Source organism: Lissotriton helveticus, chromosome 11, assembly GCF_964261635.1.
Source record: "Lissotriton helveticus chromosome 11, aLisHel1.1, whole genome shotgun sequence".
NCBI classification, from domain to species: Eukaryota; Metazoa; Chordata; class Amphibia; order Caudata; family Salamandridae; genus Lissotriton; species Lissotriton helveticus.
The window spans coordinates 230,217,604-230,240,269 of NC_136072.1; the positions used below are offsets into that span (position 1 = coordinate 230,217,604).

The 22,666-nt window shown below is 48.2% G+C and overlaps 1 protein-coding gene across 1 annotated transcript in view; it reads right to left on the reverse strand.

Annotated features, from left to right (window-relative positions):
* The window catches only part of ARHGEF26 (Rho guanine nucleotide exchange factor 26), a 462,406-nt gene that overhangs the window by 81,258 nt on the left and 358,482 nt on the right, over nt 1-22,666 (reverse strand). Inside the window, exon 12 of the mRNA XM_078667924.1 lies at nt 4,667-4,876. Coding sequence (XP_078524050.1) covers nt 4,667-4,876 — 210 coding nt within the window. The remainder of the gene's footprint in view (nt 1-4,666; nt 4,877-22,666) is intronic.

Here is a 22,666-nt window from a genome sequence, read left to right on the forward strand (position 1 = left end):
GTGAGAAGACTAAGGCACCTACTAAGAGCAGGGAGACTCCCAAGAGCAGGCCCACAGCAGAGGTAAGGGACACTCCCAAGGACAGTGAGAAGACTAAGGCACCTACTAAGAGCAGGGAGACTCCCAAGAGCAGGCCCACAGCAGTGGATAGGACCACTCCCAAGGGCAGGGACACACACAGAGAGCAGGTGTCTGCTGGAGACAGGTGCACCACAGACGACAAGTCTGCTGGCAGGAACAGGGCGGCGAGCAGGGCACAGGCTACATCCAGAGACAACACTCCACCTAAGGATAAGGCACATCCTACGGACAAGGCATCTCGCATGGACAATGGCGCTATCAAGGACAGGCATACATCACTGAGGCTGATGTTTTCTACTAAACGCCAAACTGATGTCTCCGCGGCGGAGTCCCCCCATACCTCCACTCCCATCCAGGCCAGTCAGAAGCAGAGGAGGGTGTCCCCTGTTGTTGCATCCCCCATTACACATCATTCCGAGTCCAGGCGGCAGGCACAGAGCAAACGGCAGGCAGGCTCCAGCACGTCCCCCGAAACAAGATCCCCGGCAGCAGTTGCTCCACCTATGCTGGGTGGTGATTCTTTGGAGTCCCCACCACTTGGCAGTCCTGTCCTGTCCAGGGTGCACTCACACCTCCCTAAGAAACGCAGACACACACCATTGACACCTGCCAACCCCGATTTGGCTCTAGGTGAGCTATCCCCAGCTCCCAGGCCCACCCTGCCTCCTGGCCCATACAGCCCTGTGGCTCATCATTTCAGTAGTCCCAGTGGCGCTGGTGCAGTTGACTCTCATGTATCAGATGGTGGCACAGTGTCAGTTGTGCCCTCTCCTGTTGCAGATCCTGGCAGGGTATGTGGGTCTATGGCTCACGTGTCAGTTAGGAGATCTGTGTCTGTGTTGCACACTCCTGTTTCTGGTGCTGGCAGTCTGTCTGGGTCAGTGGCTCACGTGTCAGTGACTACATCTGTGGCTGTGTCTCACACTCCTGTTGCTGGTGCTGCCAGTGTGTCTGGGTCCGTGGCCCATGTGTGTGTCACTCGGGCTGTGGCTGTGTCTCACACTCCTGTTGCTGGTGCTGCCAGTGTGTCTGGGTCCGTGGCCCATGTGTGTGTCACTCGGGCTGTGGCTGTGTCTCACACTCCTGTTGCTGGTGCTGCCAGTGTGTCTGGGTCCGTGGCCCATGTGTGTGTCACTCGGGCTGTGGCTGTGTCTCACACTCCTGTTGCTGGTGCTGCCAGTGTGTCTGGGTCCGTGGCCCATGTGTGTGTCACTCGGGCTGTGGCTGTGTCTCACACTCCTGTTGCTGGTGCTGCCAGTGTGTCCGAGGCAGGTAGTTCACGCAGTCCCCCTGATTCTGTGATGTGAGGTGCTGTACACTTCACTCAAATGTTAGTTCACATGGTGTGTCCATTGAGAACTGTGTGGCACTCTTGTGGTCCCTGTGACGGTTTGGTAGGGACACGTAGTTGTGCTGCCTCTGATGTACCTGCTCTGTACTGCACAATGCCCTGTTGATGCTCTGATACTGCATACTGCCCTCTCGTTACCTGCCTATGATGTACCTGCTCTGTACTCTACTATGCCCTGTTGATGCTCTGATACTGCATACTGCCCCTCTCACGTGCTGCCTCTGATGGGCCTGCTCTGTGCAATGGACTGTTGATGCACTTAGCCCCTCTCACGTGCTGCCTCTGATGTACCTGTTCTGTGCAATGGACTGTTGATGCACTTAGCCCCTCTCACGTGCTGCCTCTGATGGGCCTGCTCTGTGCAATGGACTGTTGATGCACTTAGCCCCTCTCACGTGCTGCCTCTGATGGGCCTGCTCTGTGCAATGGACTGTTGATGCACTTAGCCCCTCTCACGTGCTGCCTCTGATGGGCCTGTTCTGTGCAATGGACTGTTGATGCACTTAGCCCCTCTCACGTGCTGCCTCTGATGGGCCTGCTCTGTGCAATGGACTGTTGATGCACTTAGCCCCTCTCACGTGCTGCCTCTGATGGGCCTGTTCTGTGCAATGGACTGTTGATGCACTTAGCCCCTCTCACGTGCTGCCTCTGATGGGCCTGCTCTGTGCAATGGACTGTTGATGCACTTAGCCCCTCTCACGTGCTGCCTCTGATGTACCTGCTCTGTACTCTACAATGCCCTGTTGATGCTCTGATACTGCATTCTGCCCTCTCGTTACCTGCCTATGATGTACCTGCTCTGTACTGCACAATGCCCTGTTGATGCTCTGATACTGCATACTGCCCTCTCGTTACCTGCCTATGATGTACCTGCTCTGTACTGCACAATGCCCTGTTGATGCTCTGATACTGCATACTGCCCTCTCGTTACCTGCCTATGATGTACCTGCTCTGTACTGCACAATGCCCTGTTGATGCTCTGATACTGCATACTGCCCTCTCGTTACCTGCCTATGATGTACCTGCTCTGTACTGCACAATGCCCTGTTGATGCTCTGATACTGCATACTGCCCTCTCGTTACCTGCTCTGATGTACCTGCTCTGTACTGCACAATGCCCTGTTGATGCTCTGATACTGCATACTGCCCTCTCGTTGACTGCCAATGATGTAGCTGCTGTGGTGCCCACTTTGCCCATGCTCACGCATACACTGTGATTTAACCCCTATTTTGTACAATAAAGGTAGTCTATCAGGTCTCGTGGTCTGTCGTTGTCATTCCTGCTTGCGTACTACTAATGTGTATTTGTATTTGCTTCTCATCAGTGGTTTCGGTAACATGACACTCCCCCTCCCTACGTCACGTCCCTTACTGGTATTCCCCTGCAGACGGCCAATGGTTTGTGCCTTACCTGCGTCGTCGTCCATGGTGGGCCATGACTAGGACGTGGTGGATCGCGAAGAGCATCGGGAAAGCGTGTAGCGCTGGGTCCATGGTGTTGGTCAGCTTGCGGTGGGTATCTCTGCTATGTCACCTGTCTTCGCAGTGGGGATTCCGCCGTGTTCAGACAGGTTGTTTTTCCGCTGCGGTTTTATGTGTATTTTCCGCCATCTTGATTTGGGGGACGGTCTTCGACGTCAGTACGTACGGCGGGGCATCCGGATGTGTTCCGTCCGCCACGGTCTCGTGTGTAGTTCGGCGGCGGAGCGTGCTATTCCGTCGCGGACGGAAATTTGACACGTTTTCCTATCCTGATATGGCGGACGGAGTATCCGCGGCAGGCGGACACGGAAAAGGCTTTTTCCGCCTACTCCAGGGCCGCGGTGGCTCTTCCGTCCGCCATCCTAATGAGCCCCTATGTGTGTAAATACAATTAATAATACAATTAATAATTACAACACTTTTATGCTACCACACTGATAATGTAGTATGCTTTTCTTATAACCACGGAAGCAGCAGACGAAGGAGGAAGCCCAAGCGTGCTAGGGGCTCATTGGGACCCCACTATACCCTTCTGTCTAAAAGCTGGCTCATGAGGCATTGACTCCTCCATTGAAAAGCATACTGTGACAGGGGGATCTCCCCTAAGGTCCTGACGAAGAGGCCTTGCGCCTCGAAACATGTTGACCCACATAGGAGAGAGTGCTCATTAACTAGCTCCATCTCTCCGCTTCACTTTTCTTTTAACAATACCAGCCAGTGTTTAATAAAATTCTTTTTTCCACTAGGCCAGGTATTTTTTAACATTTCACTTGTATTTCACTCCTGACCCCACTGACACTCACTCCATACACATAGCACTTTCATCTAAAGGTGCTCCGGCGTATCCGCTTGTCGCAGCACTGCCCCGCCCCGCAGCGGGACGGGAAGACCCCGATGATGAAGCATGACACCAAGGGCCCTTTTGGTGTGTGAGGGGTATTTTAACAAAGAAGGTGTATTCCAATGACATCTGGATATACACCCACCCAATGTGAGGTGGCCCCTGTTTGATTGACCTTATCCCTGTTAAGAGGAGGACGTGCCCACCTCGGTGCCCATCGGCACCACCTCTTCACTCCCCCTTTTGATTTCCTTGATCCTGCTAGGGGCCCACAAACACGCTTTCTGACAGGCATTCCATGTTGGAAAGCCCGGACTGAGAAGCCAGTCAGAAAATGCATCGTAATCCTGATGACATAAAGCACCATCCATTTGGATTACGGGCTGGTTCCGATTGGCTGACAGACTCCTTGAGCCCGTCCGAGGTCAGCCGGAATGACCGACCGGATTCAATTCCAAACAGCTGTATTGTAATCAGCCGGTAGGAATTGAAACTGATGATGTCGGTCATAAAGCCTCCGACCTAAGGTCGGAGGCTTTACGACAGACATCGTAGACAGACATCGTAGTAGGCCCCTTAATGTTGAAAAACTGAGCAATTGGTAACCCAATATGTTAAAGCTTCATAACTGTGGAACAAATATTTATGTATTATTTGGTTTGAAGAGTTTGGCTGGAGGTCAGTGCGTCCTTATTCCAAGATTAAAACAAGACCTTGGTACTGTGGATTAATTTCATTAAGGTGAGAAGTTAACCAACTATGGATGCTATTAGAGCGACATAGTTTTATGCTATGCATGTTTGCGTTTAATGTACAGGATGTCTGCATTTATTATATATTTTAAGAACACAAGAAAACTGTATTTCATGTACACATGGGCTAAATAGAAACTAAAGAAAGTCAATACTTACAGGGTGTCCGCGCCAAGAAGTATTTCTACCTCTTCTCCTGCATAGTTATTTCGGATGGTTAATGTGAAGAGAAAACTAGCTGATGTTTGTCTCGAGTAAAGCATTGGTGTGCTGGTTCTTACTGGGGACATACTTATTTCCTCGTTTTCATACGGAGCAACTGATAGATGCTCCTTTAAGGAATAGTCTGTGACGTTGTAGCTCTCCTCACTGCAATAAAAAGAATAATGTAAAGGAATGGAGTCATTTAATAATTGCAATGTATACATTTCCAAAGAGAGAACTAGCAAAGTATTTATCCAAAAAGTAACCACATTTTGCTTATGGTCATCATGTGTAACTGTCAGACTTGCTATTAAATAGGTTGCCTAATAAATACCTTTTTGTTCTACATTTTTCATGGAAAACACAATTTTGAACTTTTAGAAATCAAACATTTCATTCATATATCTAATAAAACTGTTCATGTATGATACAAATGTAAAAATACTTGGGGGCAGATTTACAAGCCCCTTGCGTCACTTTTGCATCACTTTTCCCATGTTAAAAATGACGCAAAAGTGGTGCAAGGGGTGTGCAAATCTGCCCCTTGGTGTACAAAACTGAACTCACTCCAACTCCAAAAATCTCTCAATAATATTATCTCATTATCAACACAATAACAGTGGCCTTTAAATATGCAGCAGAACATCTCCTGTGGTCTGCTGGCACAGCAGCATGGGTATTGCTCCTTATAATAAAAAAAACATTGAACCATTTTATAGCATACATATTGATTTGATCATCTAGACAATGTTGTAGAGGTTTTAGAAAGAAAGGGCCCTCTGACTTGAATGAATTTAAGATTGAAATGGTATATTCTTCCTTTTTATTCTGTCGTTCTGTAGCATCTGTAAGGTGGTCAATGAGGATATCTTTGTTTAGAAGAAAATTGGAAAAAGTGAGCCTGAGACACAATGGCCAGTGCGATGGCTTTCCATTAGTATGTGTTTGTTTTCAGATGAGATAAGTGATGTTATGGCTTGTGTATTACTTTTCTACATGAATGCTATGGATGCTTCCATATCTATCTATCTATCTATCTATTGATCTGTCTATCTGCTAGCTCCACTCTGAATGACGGCATGCTGTTCTTTCACAAGGAGCACATTGGCGCACAAAGTAGTTTTTTCCCTACCAGGGACTACTGTGGCAATGTGTACTTTTTGGCACCAAAAAATATTTTTGCTTTTAGACAATGTTTTTTTTATAATGCAGGGGCGCGGCAGCTGCCAGAGCAATAGCAGTTTAAAAAAAACACGTTAAAACAAGACATACATTGATAAAACTAAAAGGCATTGCACCAATGCAAGACCTATATGCTTTGCCATGCTTGTTTATTTTCATGTTTCCCATAATCTTGTTGAAACTGATTTTACACGGATTTTCCATTATGAACATGTTTGGGAAATACTAGCATGTATCAAACGCGTTTTACTAAATGGTGCTTTAAGTCCCTAAAATTTCACAGTAGTTTAGCAAAATGTTTTCAGTGCCAATTTTTGGGTGAACATTTAATTTTGAAAGCAAAGAATCATAATTCTTGCTTTTAAGTTTCTGCAAGTATTTGCATCTAATCTGAGAGGATTTTGGAGCATTATAGGTAGCCTCATATTGTTAAACTCAAACGTGTGCACACATTTTTATACTGGAGCCACTGTCAGTGGTGCAATGTGACTTTACAGCATTTCTTAGAGCGCGCCAGGGGCGGATCCTCCATGTGTGCAGAGGAGCATCGCGCCACTGCTGTCTCGCAGTGCGAGAAGTAGAAACATAAAATGGTATTATGAATACCATTTTATGTTTCTGCTTCTCACACTGCGAGAAAGCAGAATGGTTTGGTTGGGGGCAGGCGGGGTTCTGCTCGAGGGCAAGGGGAGAAGTGGCTAGCCCAATGATGTAAGTCCTGACTGTTTGGTCTGCCCTCTGGGGCCGACCAAACCAGTCATGCGCACTCTCCCTTTTCTCCATGTAGCTGACATGGAGAAAATGGCCTCCCCATAGATGCCTGTGATCGGCGTCCCAACCAATCACAACTCTGACATTGCAGAGTTGTGATTGGCTTAGGGGAGGGGAGGGGAGGGAGGCTGCCTGCTTCCTGTTCAGTGAGACTCGGCCAGGAGCTGAGATGGCACGGGACCCGGGAAGGTAAGTTTATTTTTATTTTTTAAATGAATAGCCCCCGCGGAAAACACTGCGCGCCCCCCAACCGCGAGTCATGCCGGCCACGACTGGAGCGCGCACCCTGATAATATCAGCTTTGCATTGATGAACCATACATACAAGTTCGAACAACATCAACACATGGTTACAAATGTTACCTTAGCTGCAGAGAATGTTCGGTCACTGATCTATAAGCCATAATGTGGTACTGTGAACTTGCAGCCAAAGGGTTTGTGCTGCAGAGGTTCGAATCTACTTGTCCCAAGGACAAAATAAACAAAACTTGTAGTCTTTGACCCCAAAAATATGTCCTGGGCGTTGGACTATAACCCACATACCACAGTGCTTCTGCTTATTCTAGATGTGAGAAAGGAAACTGTAATTGTTATGTACTGTAAGTGGGAGTACAGAAATACGAAACCTTGAAGTCAGAGTAAGATTGGGGATTTTAAGGTGAGAGTAGCCCAGCGCTTTGGGCAAATTGTATCTGTTCTATGTATTTATACAAAATCCAAACAATTCTGTAGAATTTGATTTCATGCTTTCCAACCCCACCCGCTCACCATTGCCCCGCCACACCCCCTCGACCGGTGTTTTAATTGCTGCCGGCCTCTCTTCCTTAGAAAAAGTGCTTTTGCACTACTTTAATTTAATATTTTGTATTTACCAATACATTTTGGATTAGTATATATATTTTTTTAAATGGCACCTACGTCAATTCTCAGGAGTACATGCTTGTTGACGCATGTAGGACAACCAGCAGCACCATTGGCTGTCTTTTATTATTATTTTTTTTTATTTACTTCTGTCCATGCTGAACAGCATCTTGTTGAAGCTGCACAGCACCACCAAAAGGCACTGGCAAAGCCAACTGGTCCCAAAGTTACGGCCTATTGGGTTTGTCAGTATTTGTTTGGGCAGGGTCAGGTTGAGAGCGATTTAAAAACAGGAAGGGATGGTCGTAGTTGGTGGTGTTGCAGGTAATTAGGAAGGGATTAGACAGCACCCTGTGCAGTTATAGTGTTTTAACAATATGCATATTTACATTTTCAGGTACAAAGTACAAGGAAGTCCACTGTTTTGCACAGAAACACACGCGATATGCTCAAGTGCAGGTATTAGAACCTGCAGGTTCGCGTATTGGCATTACATCAATTTTTTTTTATAAATGCACAAGAACATTGGTGTTATGCCATTTTTTCCTGCTGCTCCACACTTATATTTCAAAAGAACAAAAAAGATTGTGACTAACTCTCTTTCCATCACCTTTAAGATGGAGTTTGTTTCAAATAAACACCCTTGCACAATAATACAGTGTTTGCACAATGTTTGCTAGTGCATGCGTACTAGGGAATATGTGGAAACTTATATTTTTGTCCAAGTATGCCTCTGGTTTTGATAAAGATCGATCAATTCAAAATGGTCAGGCGATTTCAGTAGATGTTTCCTAAGTTAAATTTGCCCGGCGTAAAACGCCTCTAATACCATATGAAGTTATTCAATAAAGAGGCAGGCGCTGGAGACAGGAAGACAGGAAACAAGTTTTATTCCGACGGAGTAGAACACATCAGATCGGACAACAAGGTATCGTCTCGAGGTGCTCTCTCAACCTCTCTGAGACCTGGTCTTTTATACACTGGTTTAAGACATGTGAACGTTCTTTATTACAACAAGGCCATTGTGAAGTATGAGAACGACATCCCTGGCACCCCCCCAGTTCCGGCCCATTCCAACACATGACAACAGTAGAGGCCCTTTCCCCTCATATGATTGGGAGGGGCTATCACGCAGCTGAGTGTTCTGCCGATTCCTTTGGAATGTGTGCGCCTGATCGAATCTCAGGGGGTGGGGAGGTCATGATCAATAGTGGCTCCTTTCAGGAAAGGCGAGTGCATACAGTAATGGGCAATAAACTGTATCCTTGGGCTAAGGGATGACCAGCGGTTCGTACAGGCAGTCGGGCTCAGAGGAAGGGGTCATCAGAGGAGGGGTATTCATGGACGGAAAGGAGGTGTTGGTCAGGCGCGGGGTGTGATTCCCTGAGACAGAGTCATGGGAGGGGAGGGTTCATGACTTGTGCATGTGAGTGCGGGGGCAGCCAGGGTGCGCGGGGAAGGCTTGCAAGGTTCAGGGAAGTGTGCTGACGGGCGATCGTGAACAGGGAGACCATGGTACCTAAAATGGCTGTCGTGTATGTTCATACGTGAATCGGCAAGATGGCGTAGATGATGTTTAGTACACAAACTAAAATTCCACAGTCCTCCCTTTAACATGTCTCGCCAGCTTGTCAGTTCGGATCGATCCCCATGAGACCACGCACCTCTATCTCGTATAGGGGACTCATGTGCTCAGGTTTAAAGTTCAAAGTCTTTGGGCACATACAGTTGGAAATAAGTGCACATAAAGGTGGTAAACATTGAATACCTAGGCAGCACCCACACAGTATCATGATTGGTATCAATAAAAACGTGAACAATCTCCATCCCCAGTTCTTCAAAGTGTCCCAGAACCAGCCTCCAAGCGACCATCCTTCCTGCTCCTGGTGAACCTCTGAGGACAGTCTGTGGAGGTGTTCGATTGCTTTGTAGACTGAAGGTGAGTTATCTGGCACGTAGGTGCAACAGCTGGAGCCGATGATGCGGCATGCTCCTCCGCGGTCGGCCAGAACCACATCTAGAACAAGACGGTTTTGAAGAGCCACCAGGCGGACGGCCTGAAGCTCAGCCGTGTTGTTGGCGAGGATGCCAGCGGTGATGTTAATGGTTGTTTCTAATGCCTGAGTCAGGTGTCGGATAGCGCGGCTATTTGCCATTGGTCCCCACAGAGGAACAAGTCCCTTTGCTGCATCCAGGAACTGTGCTCCGGTGGAGTCGGCTTGTTCAACATCTCCGGCGCGCTTTTGCCGGTGGTGGTTGGCTGGAGCCACATACGTGGGAGGAAGAATGAAGGCGATGTAGCACGTACCCCTCCAGCCTCTTGGGAGCCAAGTGTAAGCTTTGGTGCCACAAACAAAGTACATATTCGGGGAAGCAACAAAGGAGGGGGGGTCAGCTGAGACCAATGTTTTGGTGATGCGACACGAACTGTGACCCACCAGCTGCGTTCCTTGTCCTTCGAGGCATACGAGTCCTGTGACATTGATGACAGACAGGGCCACGGTCAGGGTGGCAGCCGTTTGGTTCCGCAGGTGGGAGAAGGTGGGTCTGGCTGGATTGTGGAGCACTTGCATTTCGACCCTTTCTTTGGCAGGGATGTTCGTAAGGAAGGTTGAACCTGAAATTGCAGGACAAAAGGGCTTTCCTGTTTTGTTCAGCCAGAACCCATAGTAGAAGTGTGACACTGTCTGACCAGAAGCGGCGTTGTCCTTGTGGCTTTCCTGCATGAGGATCAACCAGGCGAGGCAGGAGCCGTGAACTGAGAAAGGAGAAGGGATGAAGGGGATGGAGTGTCCGGTAGCATGTGGGAGCAACCCACAGATCCAGCAGTTCGTGGCATTTGCAGCAAGGTTGTGCTGGTGCAACAGTTGTACGAAGGAATTGTTCCAGAACTCCCTACGCCTTTCTCGGAGCTGAGGTGAAAGGGTGATCAGGTGGTGCTCTTTCATGGTGGTTGGCTGGACAGTGGTTGGCAACATCTGGTGAGCGGGTGTGCTTTCCTCCAAGATCCAGAAGGAAGTCATGAGGAGGAGGCAAAAGAGGAAGACAATGAAGAAAGCGATTGTCTTTGATTTGTGCAAATTGTCAGTCTTTGGATTCCTGTAGTGGGTATTTCCTGTTGCTTCCGACGTCTTCTTATCTGGCGCTTCCTTCATCTTCTTATCTGTCGCTTCCATCATCTTCATCTTCAAGGTGCTCGGTAGTGGGCAGAACCACAGACTTTGTTTAGCTTCTCTCCGGGTAACCCTTGGTTGCTTTGGGTCACCGTTCTGAGATTTTTAACTTAGTCAGTGGCCTACTTAGCCGAAGCTCCCTCCTTTCGACGCAGGAAATACCCTTCTCGAGATGGCACAGTGGGATCAGAGTGTTTTGCAAGTTCAAGTGCCTCGGTATCAGGATAGCAGTTCAGTGATGGTCGGTCTTTGTTCAGGAGCTCTTCTTGGGTGCTGACGTTGTCTGTCGTGGCCAGGGTCGAGGAAACCTTTTTGCAGTGGTGGGCGTGCAGCCAGTGCTTCTTCCCCTCCACTCGAAGAGCCATCCGAGTGGTGATCAGTACTTGCCAGGGGCCCGTCCACCGGGGTTCCAGACTCTTCGCTCGTTGAAAGTTCGGACTAGGACGTAGTCACCCGGTTGGATATCGTGACCGGGACCCCTGGAAGCATCGGGGATGGCCTGCTGCACCTGTTGATGAATGACAGACAATGTTTTAGTTAACTTGTATAAATAATCTGACAGCAGGACGTCGGGGACGTCGTGAATGGAGGTCGGTTTGGGGGCAGTCCAGAGGTTCATAGGCCGCCCAAACACAACTTCGTAGGGGGTCAAGTGGTGCTTAGTGGGAGTGGAGCGCATCGATAGTAATGCCAGTGGAAGGGCATCTGGCCACTTAAGTCCTGTGGTGGCCACTATTTTTGACAGTTTCAGTTTCAGTGTAGCGTTGTGTCGTTCAACCAGGCCAGCGGATTGGGGGTGGAAGACCGCATGGAACCTTTGTTTTACCCCCAACCCCTTCAAGATTAGTTGGATAACTTCAGCTATGAAGTGGGGGCCATTATCGCTCCATAAAATTCGACAAAGGCCGTAGCGAGGGAAAAACTCTTTCAGTAGTACTTTGGCAGTAGTCATGGCAGTGTTATCACGGGTCGGATAGGCTTCCACCCATTTGCTGAAGGCACATACAATGACCAATACGTACTTCAAGCCTTGGCACCTCTCTAATTGGATGTAATCCATCTGGAGGACCTCAAAGGAGTGGTCGGGGATCCCAAACCCTCCCCGGGGTACCACAGTTCCTTTCCCGGGGTTGTGTTGTAAGCAGATAAGGCACTGCTGGACTAGGCGTTTGGCCGAGTCGGGGATCTTGTTGTTGTGCCAGACTTTGGAAATGAGTTCAATCATGGGGGCAGAACCTATGTGTGCAGGGGAGTGTGCCATTGTCAGTATGGGGATCAAGTATGCATCAGGCAGCAACCATTTGTTCGTGTCTTTTGTCCGCCAGCAGCCTTCATCGTCCCTTAGACCCACCCGCGCCCACTCAGTCAATTCGTGTGGTGTGCTGGCCGATTGGATGTCCCTGATCGTTTCCCTAGCGTCGGTCCATTTTTCTGCTCGTGACCTGGTCACATACATGCGTGTCGTTGCCCTATTCTCAGCGGAGGTTCGGGCAGTGATGTCGGCTAGTGCGTTTCCCTGTCCAACTAAATCTGTCACCTTCTTGTGTGCCTGGCATTTGATCACTGCTAATCGTTTGGGGAGAAGAACTGCTTCAATCAGGGCGGAGACTAAATCTCCGTGAAGGATGGGCGTACCGTGGGACGTCAGGAATCCCCTTTCCCTCCACAGGAGCCCAAAATGATGAACCACCCCGAAGGCGTACTGGCTGTCCGTGTAAATGTTTGCCGTGGTTCCTGCTGCTATGATACATGCTTGTGTGAGGGCAATTAGTTCTGCTGCCTGTGCGGATCGTTGTGTGATGCGAGCTGTTTCAACTACTGTTCGAGCTGTCGTCACCGCATAGGCAGCAGAAGTGGTGCCGTCTGGGAGTTTGATACAAGAGCCATCTACCCATAGTTCTCCATCAGGATCTGTAAAAGCAATGTCTCGGAGGTCAATTCTACTCCTAGTCTGTTCGTCCGTGAGGGTCACACAGTCATGTATAGGGGGCACATCGGGGTCATTTTCGGGCAAGGGTAACAGCGTAGCAGGATTCAATGTCGTGCATCTCTTCAGGGTGATGTGGGGTGCAAGTAGGGTCAATTCGTACCCTGTCAGTCGTGCACTAGTCAGGTGTTGAGTCTTGGTCTGGTTCAAAAGGGTGTCAACTGCATGGGGCACTAATACCGTGAGAGAGTTCGAAAGCACAATTCCCTCACTCTGGCGGATAGAGACAGCAGCAGCGGCTACTGCTCGAAGGCAGGCAGGTAGAGCTCTGGCGACTGGATCAAGAGTGGCAGAGAAGTAGGCACAAGGGCGTTGTTTGGCGCCGATGGGCTGAGTTAGAACAGACAATGCGCATCCCTCCCTTTCGTGAGTGAAGAGAGAGAAGGGCTTGGAGTAATCTGGTGTTCCTAGAACGGGTGCCGAGCAAAGGGCATCCCGCAACTCCTTAAAGGATGCTTGGCATTCGGGAGTCCACGGGAGTGGGAACGGAACATCTTTGGCCAACAGGGAAAGTAGGGGTTTTATAATGAGACTGAAATTTGGTAACCATTGTCGGCAGAAAGAAGTAAGGCCCACTAATGAACGGACTTGCTTCTGCGTTTTTCGAATGGGGGTGTCTAGGATGGTTTGGATTCGGTCGGCGTAAGTTTCCTCCCTTCTTTGGACAGGAGGTGGCCTAGGTATGTTACTTGGGGCTGACAGAACTGCAGTTTTTTTTTGGAGACTTTGTGGCCATTCTCCGCAAGAAAGTGCAAGAGTTGGATAGTGGCTGTGATTGCAAGTGGAGTGGTGTCGGCCGCCAAAAGGATATCGTCAACATATTGGATCAACACCACTCCATCTGGTAGCTGGACGGCGTCCAGCTGTCTTTTGAGGGCCTGGCTGTAAATGCTAGGACTTTCAGTGTAGCCCTGGGGAGCTCTACAAAATCGGTATGAACGGTTTTTTAAAGTGAAGCCGAAGAGATAACGGCTGTCTGGATGGATGGGGATAGAGAAAAATGCATTTTTAAGATCAATAACGGTGAAGGTGGTGGCAGTGGACGGGATGAGAGTCAGGATGGTGGCGATGTCTGAGACTACGGGGTACTGTGGCACCACCACTTTGTTGACTTCTCGCAGGTCGATGATGAAGCGGTACGCTTTCTCATCTCCCTCACCTTGCTTCTTAACAATGGGTAGGATAGGGCTATTGCAGACATTACTAACCACTTCCTCTACCACTCCTGCATCCACCAAGGACTGAATAATCGCTACCAATGCCTTCTCGCCTTCGGGCGATATCCGGTACTGTGGGAGTTTCGGGAGTATTGCATCTGGTCAAACAGTTATGTGTACAGGATCGATCATCATTCGTCCTACATCCGAGTCGTTTCTGGCCCATAGGTACAGGGGTAGGGTATCGAGCAAGGATAGGTCAGCATCTGTTATGGCGTACATATGTCGTGCGGGGTAGGGTCTGGACATGCTCGGGTTGTCGTACAGGATGACTCGGACTCCATCCGGGGAACACCTAATAGTAGCTCGGAAATGTTTCAGTAAATCAATACCCATAATGGCGTCAGGGGAGTTGGAGGAGAGCAGAAATGTTGTGTCAGTGGGATTGTTTCCTAGGTCAAAGGAGATAGGTACAGACAGGGGATTAGTGGAGGGCGTTCCATCGAAACCTATCGAGGTAATGTGTGAGCCAGACAAGGGTGCCCTTGGAATCAGTCGTTTTGATAATACACTACGTGTCGCTCCAGTGTCTACCAAAAATGGAGACTTTGTACCCAGGACCTTAGCAGTGACGTAAGGACCTTGCTGGTCAACACAGAGCTCGACTGGATCCCTCCCTTGCCCCTGGCAGTCCTATGCAGAGTCGTGAGCATTGTTGCAGTCGGACTGTTGGCACTGATTCTGTCGGGGGCGGTCAAATGTGTTTGGTTTGCCAGATCGGTCATTGGTGGTGTCGCGGGTCTGCCCTCGTCCCTGCCCTCCAGTTTTGGAGCCATTTGTCATGTCCCTTGTCTCTTTATTTTTAATCATTTCCCGAAGGGCCAGGCATTGAGACTTCCAATGCCCAAATTCTTTGCAAAATGCACACTGGTTCTCATCGAGGTTGGTTCGTGGAGCGCCAGGTGTGGAGTTGCGGTCTCTAGGGGCCGAATTCCTAGGGGCATTCGACTGGTAGTTTCCCCTATATCGTTCCCTTCCTGTAGTCACTTCATGCAATTGGGCAATCATCACTCGTTCCTTTAAGTCCTTTTTCTTTTTCTCATTCGCCCTCTCGTTCTCGTTCTTTTGGTGTTCATAATACTGGGCCATCTGAAGGATAGCTGCAGGTTTGGAGGCTCCCCAACTACTCTCACTCGTCTGTAACTTTTGGGAGACCTCTTGCGATAGCCCTTTTACGTAGTTTTGCACGAATAGGTGTTGTCCGGTTGCGGTGGTCATGTCTTGACCACTGTAGTCGGAGAACACTGTTTCAAATCGGGAGAAATATTCTGATACATCTTCCTGAGGTTTCTGACGACAAGCCGCGACTACCGACCAGTCTACCTTCTTTTCTGGGATCAACGTCTTTAGCTTCTGTACTATTTTGTCGGGGAGTTCCAGTATGTCTTTTACAGGTTTCTTTCCGGGCTCTCGCTGCCTATCTAGGTCATCGAGTTGTTTCCAGGTGTGTCCGAACAGGTCTGTGTGGTCGGCTTTCCGGATTTGCTTCCACACATCAGCCGGCAGACACAACCCGAAAAACAAATCAATGTCCGATAGAGTCATTATGGTTGAGCCCAAGGCTGTGCCTATTTCTGTATAAAATGCTGTAGGGTTCTTTCGTAAATCGGGCAGGGTTTGTCTAAAAGTTAAAATGTCTTGCCGATCCCATGGTTGGTAAACCCAGTTGTACACAACCCTCCCTTTTGCATCTGCGTGGTTGATATCATCGTTTGTTCCCTGACCTCTTGGGGGAACCCAATAGGGGGCGGCTTCTCTGATAGGCATCATAGTGTTGGCTGCTTCTAACGAGGGCTCAATCGTCTCAGGGACTGTGATCTTGACCTCTGGTTTCTGTTCCGCGAGGTGGCGGAAGACCTCAAGCGTTTGCATGAAGAGGTCCGTCACATCGCTCTCAGTCCCATCTCCAACATCGACCCTTCTATATAGAGTCGTCAGTTTTGCAGGACCCTTATTCTGGTACCTATCCTCATATGCGTTCAGGGTGTGGTAGCTGAACCGTAAAATGAAATGCCGTCTGTGACTACCGGCATGTGAATTGTGCATATTCATCGTATATTCTTCGCTCTCCTTCCGTTCTACCAATGTTTTTGCTATCTTGTCGATTCCATCCCGCTCATCTTTGCTCAACCTATTTGGTCTGGCTGTTAGGTGCCTGCTAGTCTCATGTTCATCTGCTGTTGTTACCAATGCGGCTGGTGCGAAGGCCGTAAGAGCCGGGGCACTAGCGCTAGGGTCACCCACACCTGCACTTTGAACTGGTGAGTGTTGTGCTAGAGGCTGGCTGGGAGCATAAGGAGGAGGCATGTAGATAATTGGAGGACCGAGCAGTAACTCGTCATTTGCCCGCTGTTTGGAGGGCATCTCCGGGTAGAGCGCAGAGGTGGTCCTGACAGGGCATTGGCCTGCCAGTCCTGTTTCTTGCGTTTGTTTAACTTCCTCTCTTCTTCTTATTTCTTCATCTAGTTCTTTTGCGGCCAGATGGGCGGCTTTTCGTAACTCTTTCACTATTTTCGCTTCCTCTCTTTTCCTGCGATGTTCTGCTTCTTTGCGCCACATGCCAATACTATCAAGCATAGTGGGCGTTGCCTTGTTTATTTTTACAGCTGCTTCTAGTGTTTTTATTTTATTTTCATCAAAAGAACCTATCAGTGGCCACTGACTTTCAGGATCCTTTTTTGTATATTTATGCCATAACTTACTATAAGCTATAGCGACTAGTCCTTGCTTAGTAAACATGTCCTTATTAGGGGTGCCTTCCAGTGGAGCTGGATGGTTCATCTCTAATAAGCGGTCCGGGTTGACCCAACTATTAACCAATGGGGAGAAGATAGGCATGATGGATTACAAGGGGGGGCAAAAGCCTGCACTACCTATCTTTTCACTATTTGCGAAGACTGGACAGAATATTCTATTCTACGCTATTTGCAAACAGAGAATACCTCCAGAAAGAACCAATTCCAAACAGTCAATGTTTGGACAAACAATCAATCAATGAGGAATGAAATAGGCACGACGTGTTAAAGGCTTGCGTTGCCTACCCTTCACTATCTGCAAAGGGAGAGAGAATATTCCTATTCTTCCCCGTTTGCAGGCAGAGAAAATCCTTAAGAGAACCAACTTCGAACAATTCAATGCTCGATTCAATCAATCAATCAATGAGGAGAAAAGTAGGCACGACGTGTTAAAGGCTTGCGTTGCCTACCCTTCACTATCTGCAAAGACTAAACAGAGTATGGCGATTCTGTGCTTGTTTGCAAATAGAGAATTTCTCAGAAACAGTCAATAAGTAATACTAGTATTTTCAAACAATCAATCAATCAATTTCGCAATTTGTCGTATGTCACGACCTTACCCGGACCGCATGGACAGTTTCTCGTCTTCCGCTTCCAGCGCCCGATTGTCCTCTATTCTCTTGTTGCTATCGCGGCACTCCTGGTGGTTCCCAGTCAGGACCGTAGATCACTCGGGAGAGGTCTGCTCGGAATCAGTGAAGTTCAGATGATCGGCTGTCAGACGAGGGTCTATCGGACAGGAGCTCTCCCGATCGTTGCAGTTGTTCACTCTGTCGTCGGGACCTCTCCCACTGGATCCACGTGTCGCTGATGGGCCCCGCGTTTGGGACGCCAATTGATAAAGATCAATTCAAAATGGTCAGGCGATTTCAGTAGATGTTTCCTAAGTTAAATTTGCCCGGCGTAAAACGCCTCTAATACCATACGAAGTTATTCAATAAAGAGGCAGGCACTGGAGACAGGAAGACAGGAAACAAGTTTTATTCCGACGGAGTAGAACACATCAGATCGGACAACAAGGTATCGTCTCGAGGTGCTCTCTCAACCTCTCTGAGACCTGGTCTTTTATACACTGGTTTAAGACATGTGAACGTTCTTTATTACAACAAGGGCATTGTGAAGTATGAGAATGACATCCCTGGCACCCCCCCAGTTCCGGCCCATTCCAACACATGACAACAGTAGAGGCCCTTTCCCCTCATATGATTGGGAGGGGCTATCACGCAGCTGAGTGTTCTGCCGATTCCTTTGGAATGTGTGCGCCTGATCGAATCTCAGGGGGTGGGGAGGTCGTGATCAATAGTGGCTCCTTTCAGGAAAGGCGAGTGCATACAGTAATGGGCAATAAACTGTATCCTCGGGCTAAGGGATGACCAGCGGTTCGTACAGGCAGTCGGGCTCAGAGGAAGGGGTCATCAGAGGAGGGGTATTCATGGACGGAAAGGAGGTGTTGGTCAGGCGCGGGGTGTGATTCCCTGAGACAGAGTCATGGGAGGGGAGGGTTCATGACTTGTGCATGTGAGTGCGGGGGCAGCCAGGGTGCGCGGGGAAGGCTTGCAAGGTTCAGGGAAGTGTGCTGACGGGCGATCGTGAACAGGGAGACCATGGTACCTAAAATGGCTGTCGTGTATGTTCATACGTGAATCGGGAAGATGGCGTAGATGATGTTTAGTACACGAACTAAAATTCCACAGTTTGTACTCGTCTAAAACCCTAATAACGTGGCCAAACAATGTGAATTTACTCAAATGAATGGTAGCAATTTTTTTCAAATGTAGATAAAAGGTTGAGTACTCGTGACAGAGTGAATGTGAAGCATCCATCTTGCAGGTGGGACCTCTGGGCTATCCTGTGCACTAAACCAGGGTTTACAGTAGGATGAAAAATCGGGGGGAGGGGGGTCTCTCAATGGGGCGTGGCCTATGTAATTAAGCTTGTGGAGTAAAAAGCACAAATAAGCTAAAAATCTGTGCTTAGAATAGTGTGCATCCCGACTGGTATTTTGCTGCTTCTGTCATTGCTTCCAGACATATAATACAACAAGTAACATTACACCTACAAAAAGCCAGGACTACTGCCTTTGTCAATGTGTCTTAGTTGCATATGATAAATAAGCAACAACTACGTCTTCATTGTACATTACATTGAAAATGTTTCAGTGCTGAAATGAGGAGATTCTGAAAGAACTATAATGAGTCTCTTTGAAGTTACATCAAAGGCAGTGCAGGGTGGTACCGCTGCAGAGTTAAGATCCCCCCCTTAGGGTAAGGGTAAAAATGGAGAGCCTAATAGGGAAAAGACTCATCACCTACTTTTTTAGAACTGCCGGTGTTAAGCACCCGCAAGACCCGGCCCACTTAAACCACTGCACTAAACTGTATTCAAAGCACCCTCTGTGACAGGGGCAACTACAGAACACTGTAGGCCACAGGGCTAGAGTCGGGGTACCCCGCGTGGGGACGGCATCCCCACCTTATTTTACCCGGTTTTTACCGGGTGAACACCGTCCCCCCACCCAAAGACTCGACTTCACTCTTTGGCCTCTCTGGGGTGAGATCGGAGCTCATTCAGAACGTCTGTCCACCTGTATTCACTGCGGGGGATTAAACGCAGGCACCGGCAGCCCCCGTGAAGCAGGGTGCCGACCACCTTTCATCTAAAAGCATACAAATAAATACCCATGAGATTCCTGTCGTGACGTCACTTCCGAAGACAGCGTCCCCCCACTTCTTTTTTTAGGACTTGTGCCCTGGTAGACCCTAAACAGTCTATGCAACCACTAAAGATCCTATTGCCACACCTGACATATTGTGGAAATCAAATCATCACATAAACAGATTATAAATTGAATTATATGCCTTAGAATCTTTAGATATGCGCAACTGAGAGGTTATGAGTGCAGAAAAGGGGATGCATCCTAAAACAGGATGCTAAAATTCACACATTGTCTGATTGTCAATAGCAACATCCCCTGGCTAAAAAGTGGCCCATGACTTTAATGGCACAATCAGACGGTTTTGCATTTCTAATAATGTGCATTAGAACATATGCAGATTCGTTTTACCCGAGACATGCGTCAAACTAAAGGGTCTAAAAATGAAACATGCAGTTGAATAAAACGTGAGAGTAGTGACGTGAGGATTTTGCAGCTACACATGACCTGGTTGGTTTATTTTCAGTAGGTATGTTTCCCGCTCTTGCAGTACCAATTGGCTCCTCGCCAGAGTTACGTCACAGCTAGTTTCCACAGTAGGGCTGCTGTCACGTGCTTTGCAGCGAGCTTTCCATGGCCTTGTGCGAATGTTTTTTTCCCCACTATCTTACTTGCTCAAGGTAATGACAATATACACTAATCCTTGTAAATTATCCACTTAGAGTAGAAAAACACTTAACAAAGCAATGCATGTTTTATAAGACCTCGCCAATCAGACCAAACACAGACACACCTCATAAAGCAGATAAGCAGCGGGGGAACGCTGCTTGTTGGAACTCTGCCTTGCCTTCTACGCTGACCACGGGGGCTGCCCCTACTCTCACCTGGCTCCCCGCATTGCGACCGGTCCCTCTCCGCCGCCGTTTGCCTCCTGACATCAGGCACGGCGGCCGAGTGAGGGGGACTACAGGTCCCAGCAGTGCTTGCGGCAGGAAGCCGCCGACGCCCTGCCCGCGCCCGGAAATGCTGTTAAGCAGCGGGTGTCCGCGCATCGCGGGACGCGCGCGGGCGACGCCGGGCTAAGCCCGGGCAAAGGGCGGGCCCTCTGAGGCCCTCAGAGGTCAACAGTGGTCGGGCGGGCTACATCTCTAACGCCCCTCCCTAAAGGTGAGACTTATCTTGGCTAGCTGGCTGTAACCATGGCCAAACGTAATGTTGTTAGCAAAACTATAAACACAGCCACTCAGGACACTGAAAACTCTGCATCCCTTATTACGTCCTTTGAGGCATTAATAGACACTGCATTCAATGAGATTGTTGAAACTGAGAGGAGGTTTTCAATGGGCTCGCCAACCACTAACGTAACAGGGAATCTAAGTGGCAACATACACATATTTCCCGAAGTAACTGTGGAAAAACAACAATCTGTCGCTGTAAATTTGCCAATTGTTCTGGAGGATGAAAACACTATCACCTACGCAGCCTCAGCTGTAGCCCCGGACCCAACCCCTCTATCAACAACCATTGAGCTCACTGAGAACATGGGAGCAAAGCGTAAAAGAGGCCCAGTAAAATCAACATATAATAAAAGGAAGCAGCCCCCTAGGACTGTTAATCAACCAACACCGCAAAGTATGTGGAATAGGGGAAAGAAACAAAAACAACATATAGTATCCGAGCAGGTTCAACCCCATCTGGATGATGTTGTCGTCATAAACAATGATGGTCTAAATTCAATGACTATTTCCACCCAGACGGATCTTTTCAATGTAAATAGTTTGTACTCTAAATCTGAGGGAAATCTCATCGAGACCATCGCGGATACAATTTTTAAGCAACTCGAAGGTCAAATGATCAAACAATTTAATAATATTTTTAAGAGACTTGACAGACTGGAAAATCTAATCAAAAATGATGATGCCAAAAGAAAAGGGACAGTGTCACTGGACAAACTAAGAGGTGAACGTCTGTTAAAAGACCTGGAATCTACTACCCGTGCACTCACTAGCAGTAATCACACAACAAATGGCAATCCGCCGATAGAAAATAGGGTTAAGGTATCAGAAGCTGCGAATGGTCCGCCAACAACTGTGCCACCTGTGGCGACCACCAGCATAAGGGAAAATAATCCCGCTGATCCTCCAAGTAAACCTTCCTTGCCCTCCATTGTCATTAGTGCACCTAAGAACAACCTCAAATGTAATTCCGTCATAAGTACAACAACGCAGAATGCCCCTTCAAACCAAAGCCAGCGCTACAACAAGACCCTACATGAAGACACCAGGCCTTTTAAACATCAAGGACCTGCCTTACATCTTCCACCTGAGGCGTGTCCGTACGTTTTAGTTCTGGCTGGGATTCCACCTCTCAGGGAAGGGCAAGGAGAGTCGTGGGTGCAACTACACAATACATGCATCGACTGGCTAACCAAGCACAAGGGGGTTGGCTATGATGTTTCCAAAGAAATTATATCTACTCGCCGAGTAACATGGGTTGATCCTCTATTTAAAAACATTAATGGGGACTGTATTATAGTCAACTTTAGGAATCCTGGTACTGTGAAGTCTTTGTTAAACAAGAACTTTGTCCATCATGGCCCATCCACTCTGGTGACCCCCTTACCGTTAAATTATTTTTATCGCCCCCCACACAGAATGATGCAGCCTCCACCTGTTTTTCCATTACATAACAGGTTTTCACCACTTTATGATTTGGGTACATTGGATTGACTGCCTCCCACTACTGAAGTACCTGTTTCTATGTGTCCGGCTTCTGATTACATAGTGGAAACATCTTTTGAGGAACCCCCACTAACATCTGAAACTTTCCCATTTGAAACACCATGTGAACCACAGGGGCAAATTACAACAGTACTTTCTCTAGAAACCGACCAGGTCCCTTGCTTGAGGCCCGATAATAACCTGTCAATACTGAGTTGGAACATTGCTGGCCTGAAGGCCAAGATGGAAATTACATCTTGGATGGATTGGGTCTCTTCTCAAGACGTATTAATGTTCCAAGAAACCTGGTGCACCGATGATTTGCTACTCGAGGGGTACTGTTGTTATAACAGGACTGTCTCGGCCCCCCCCTTAGGCCGCCCTAGTGGGGGCCTTTCCATTTGGGTTAAAATATCTGCAGAAGTAAAAACCGACTTACTTCAAACTAATAGCCCAAGTTTTATGGCATTGGCATACATCAATAGGATAAGGCTATGTTTGATCAATTTTTATAACAATGACTTCTTGTCCCAACCAAATTGTAATTTTATTCTTTTATTTGAGTTTATTGATGAAATTATGGATGGACAGAAATAT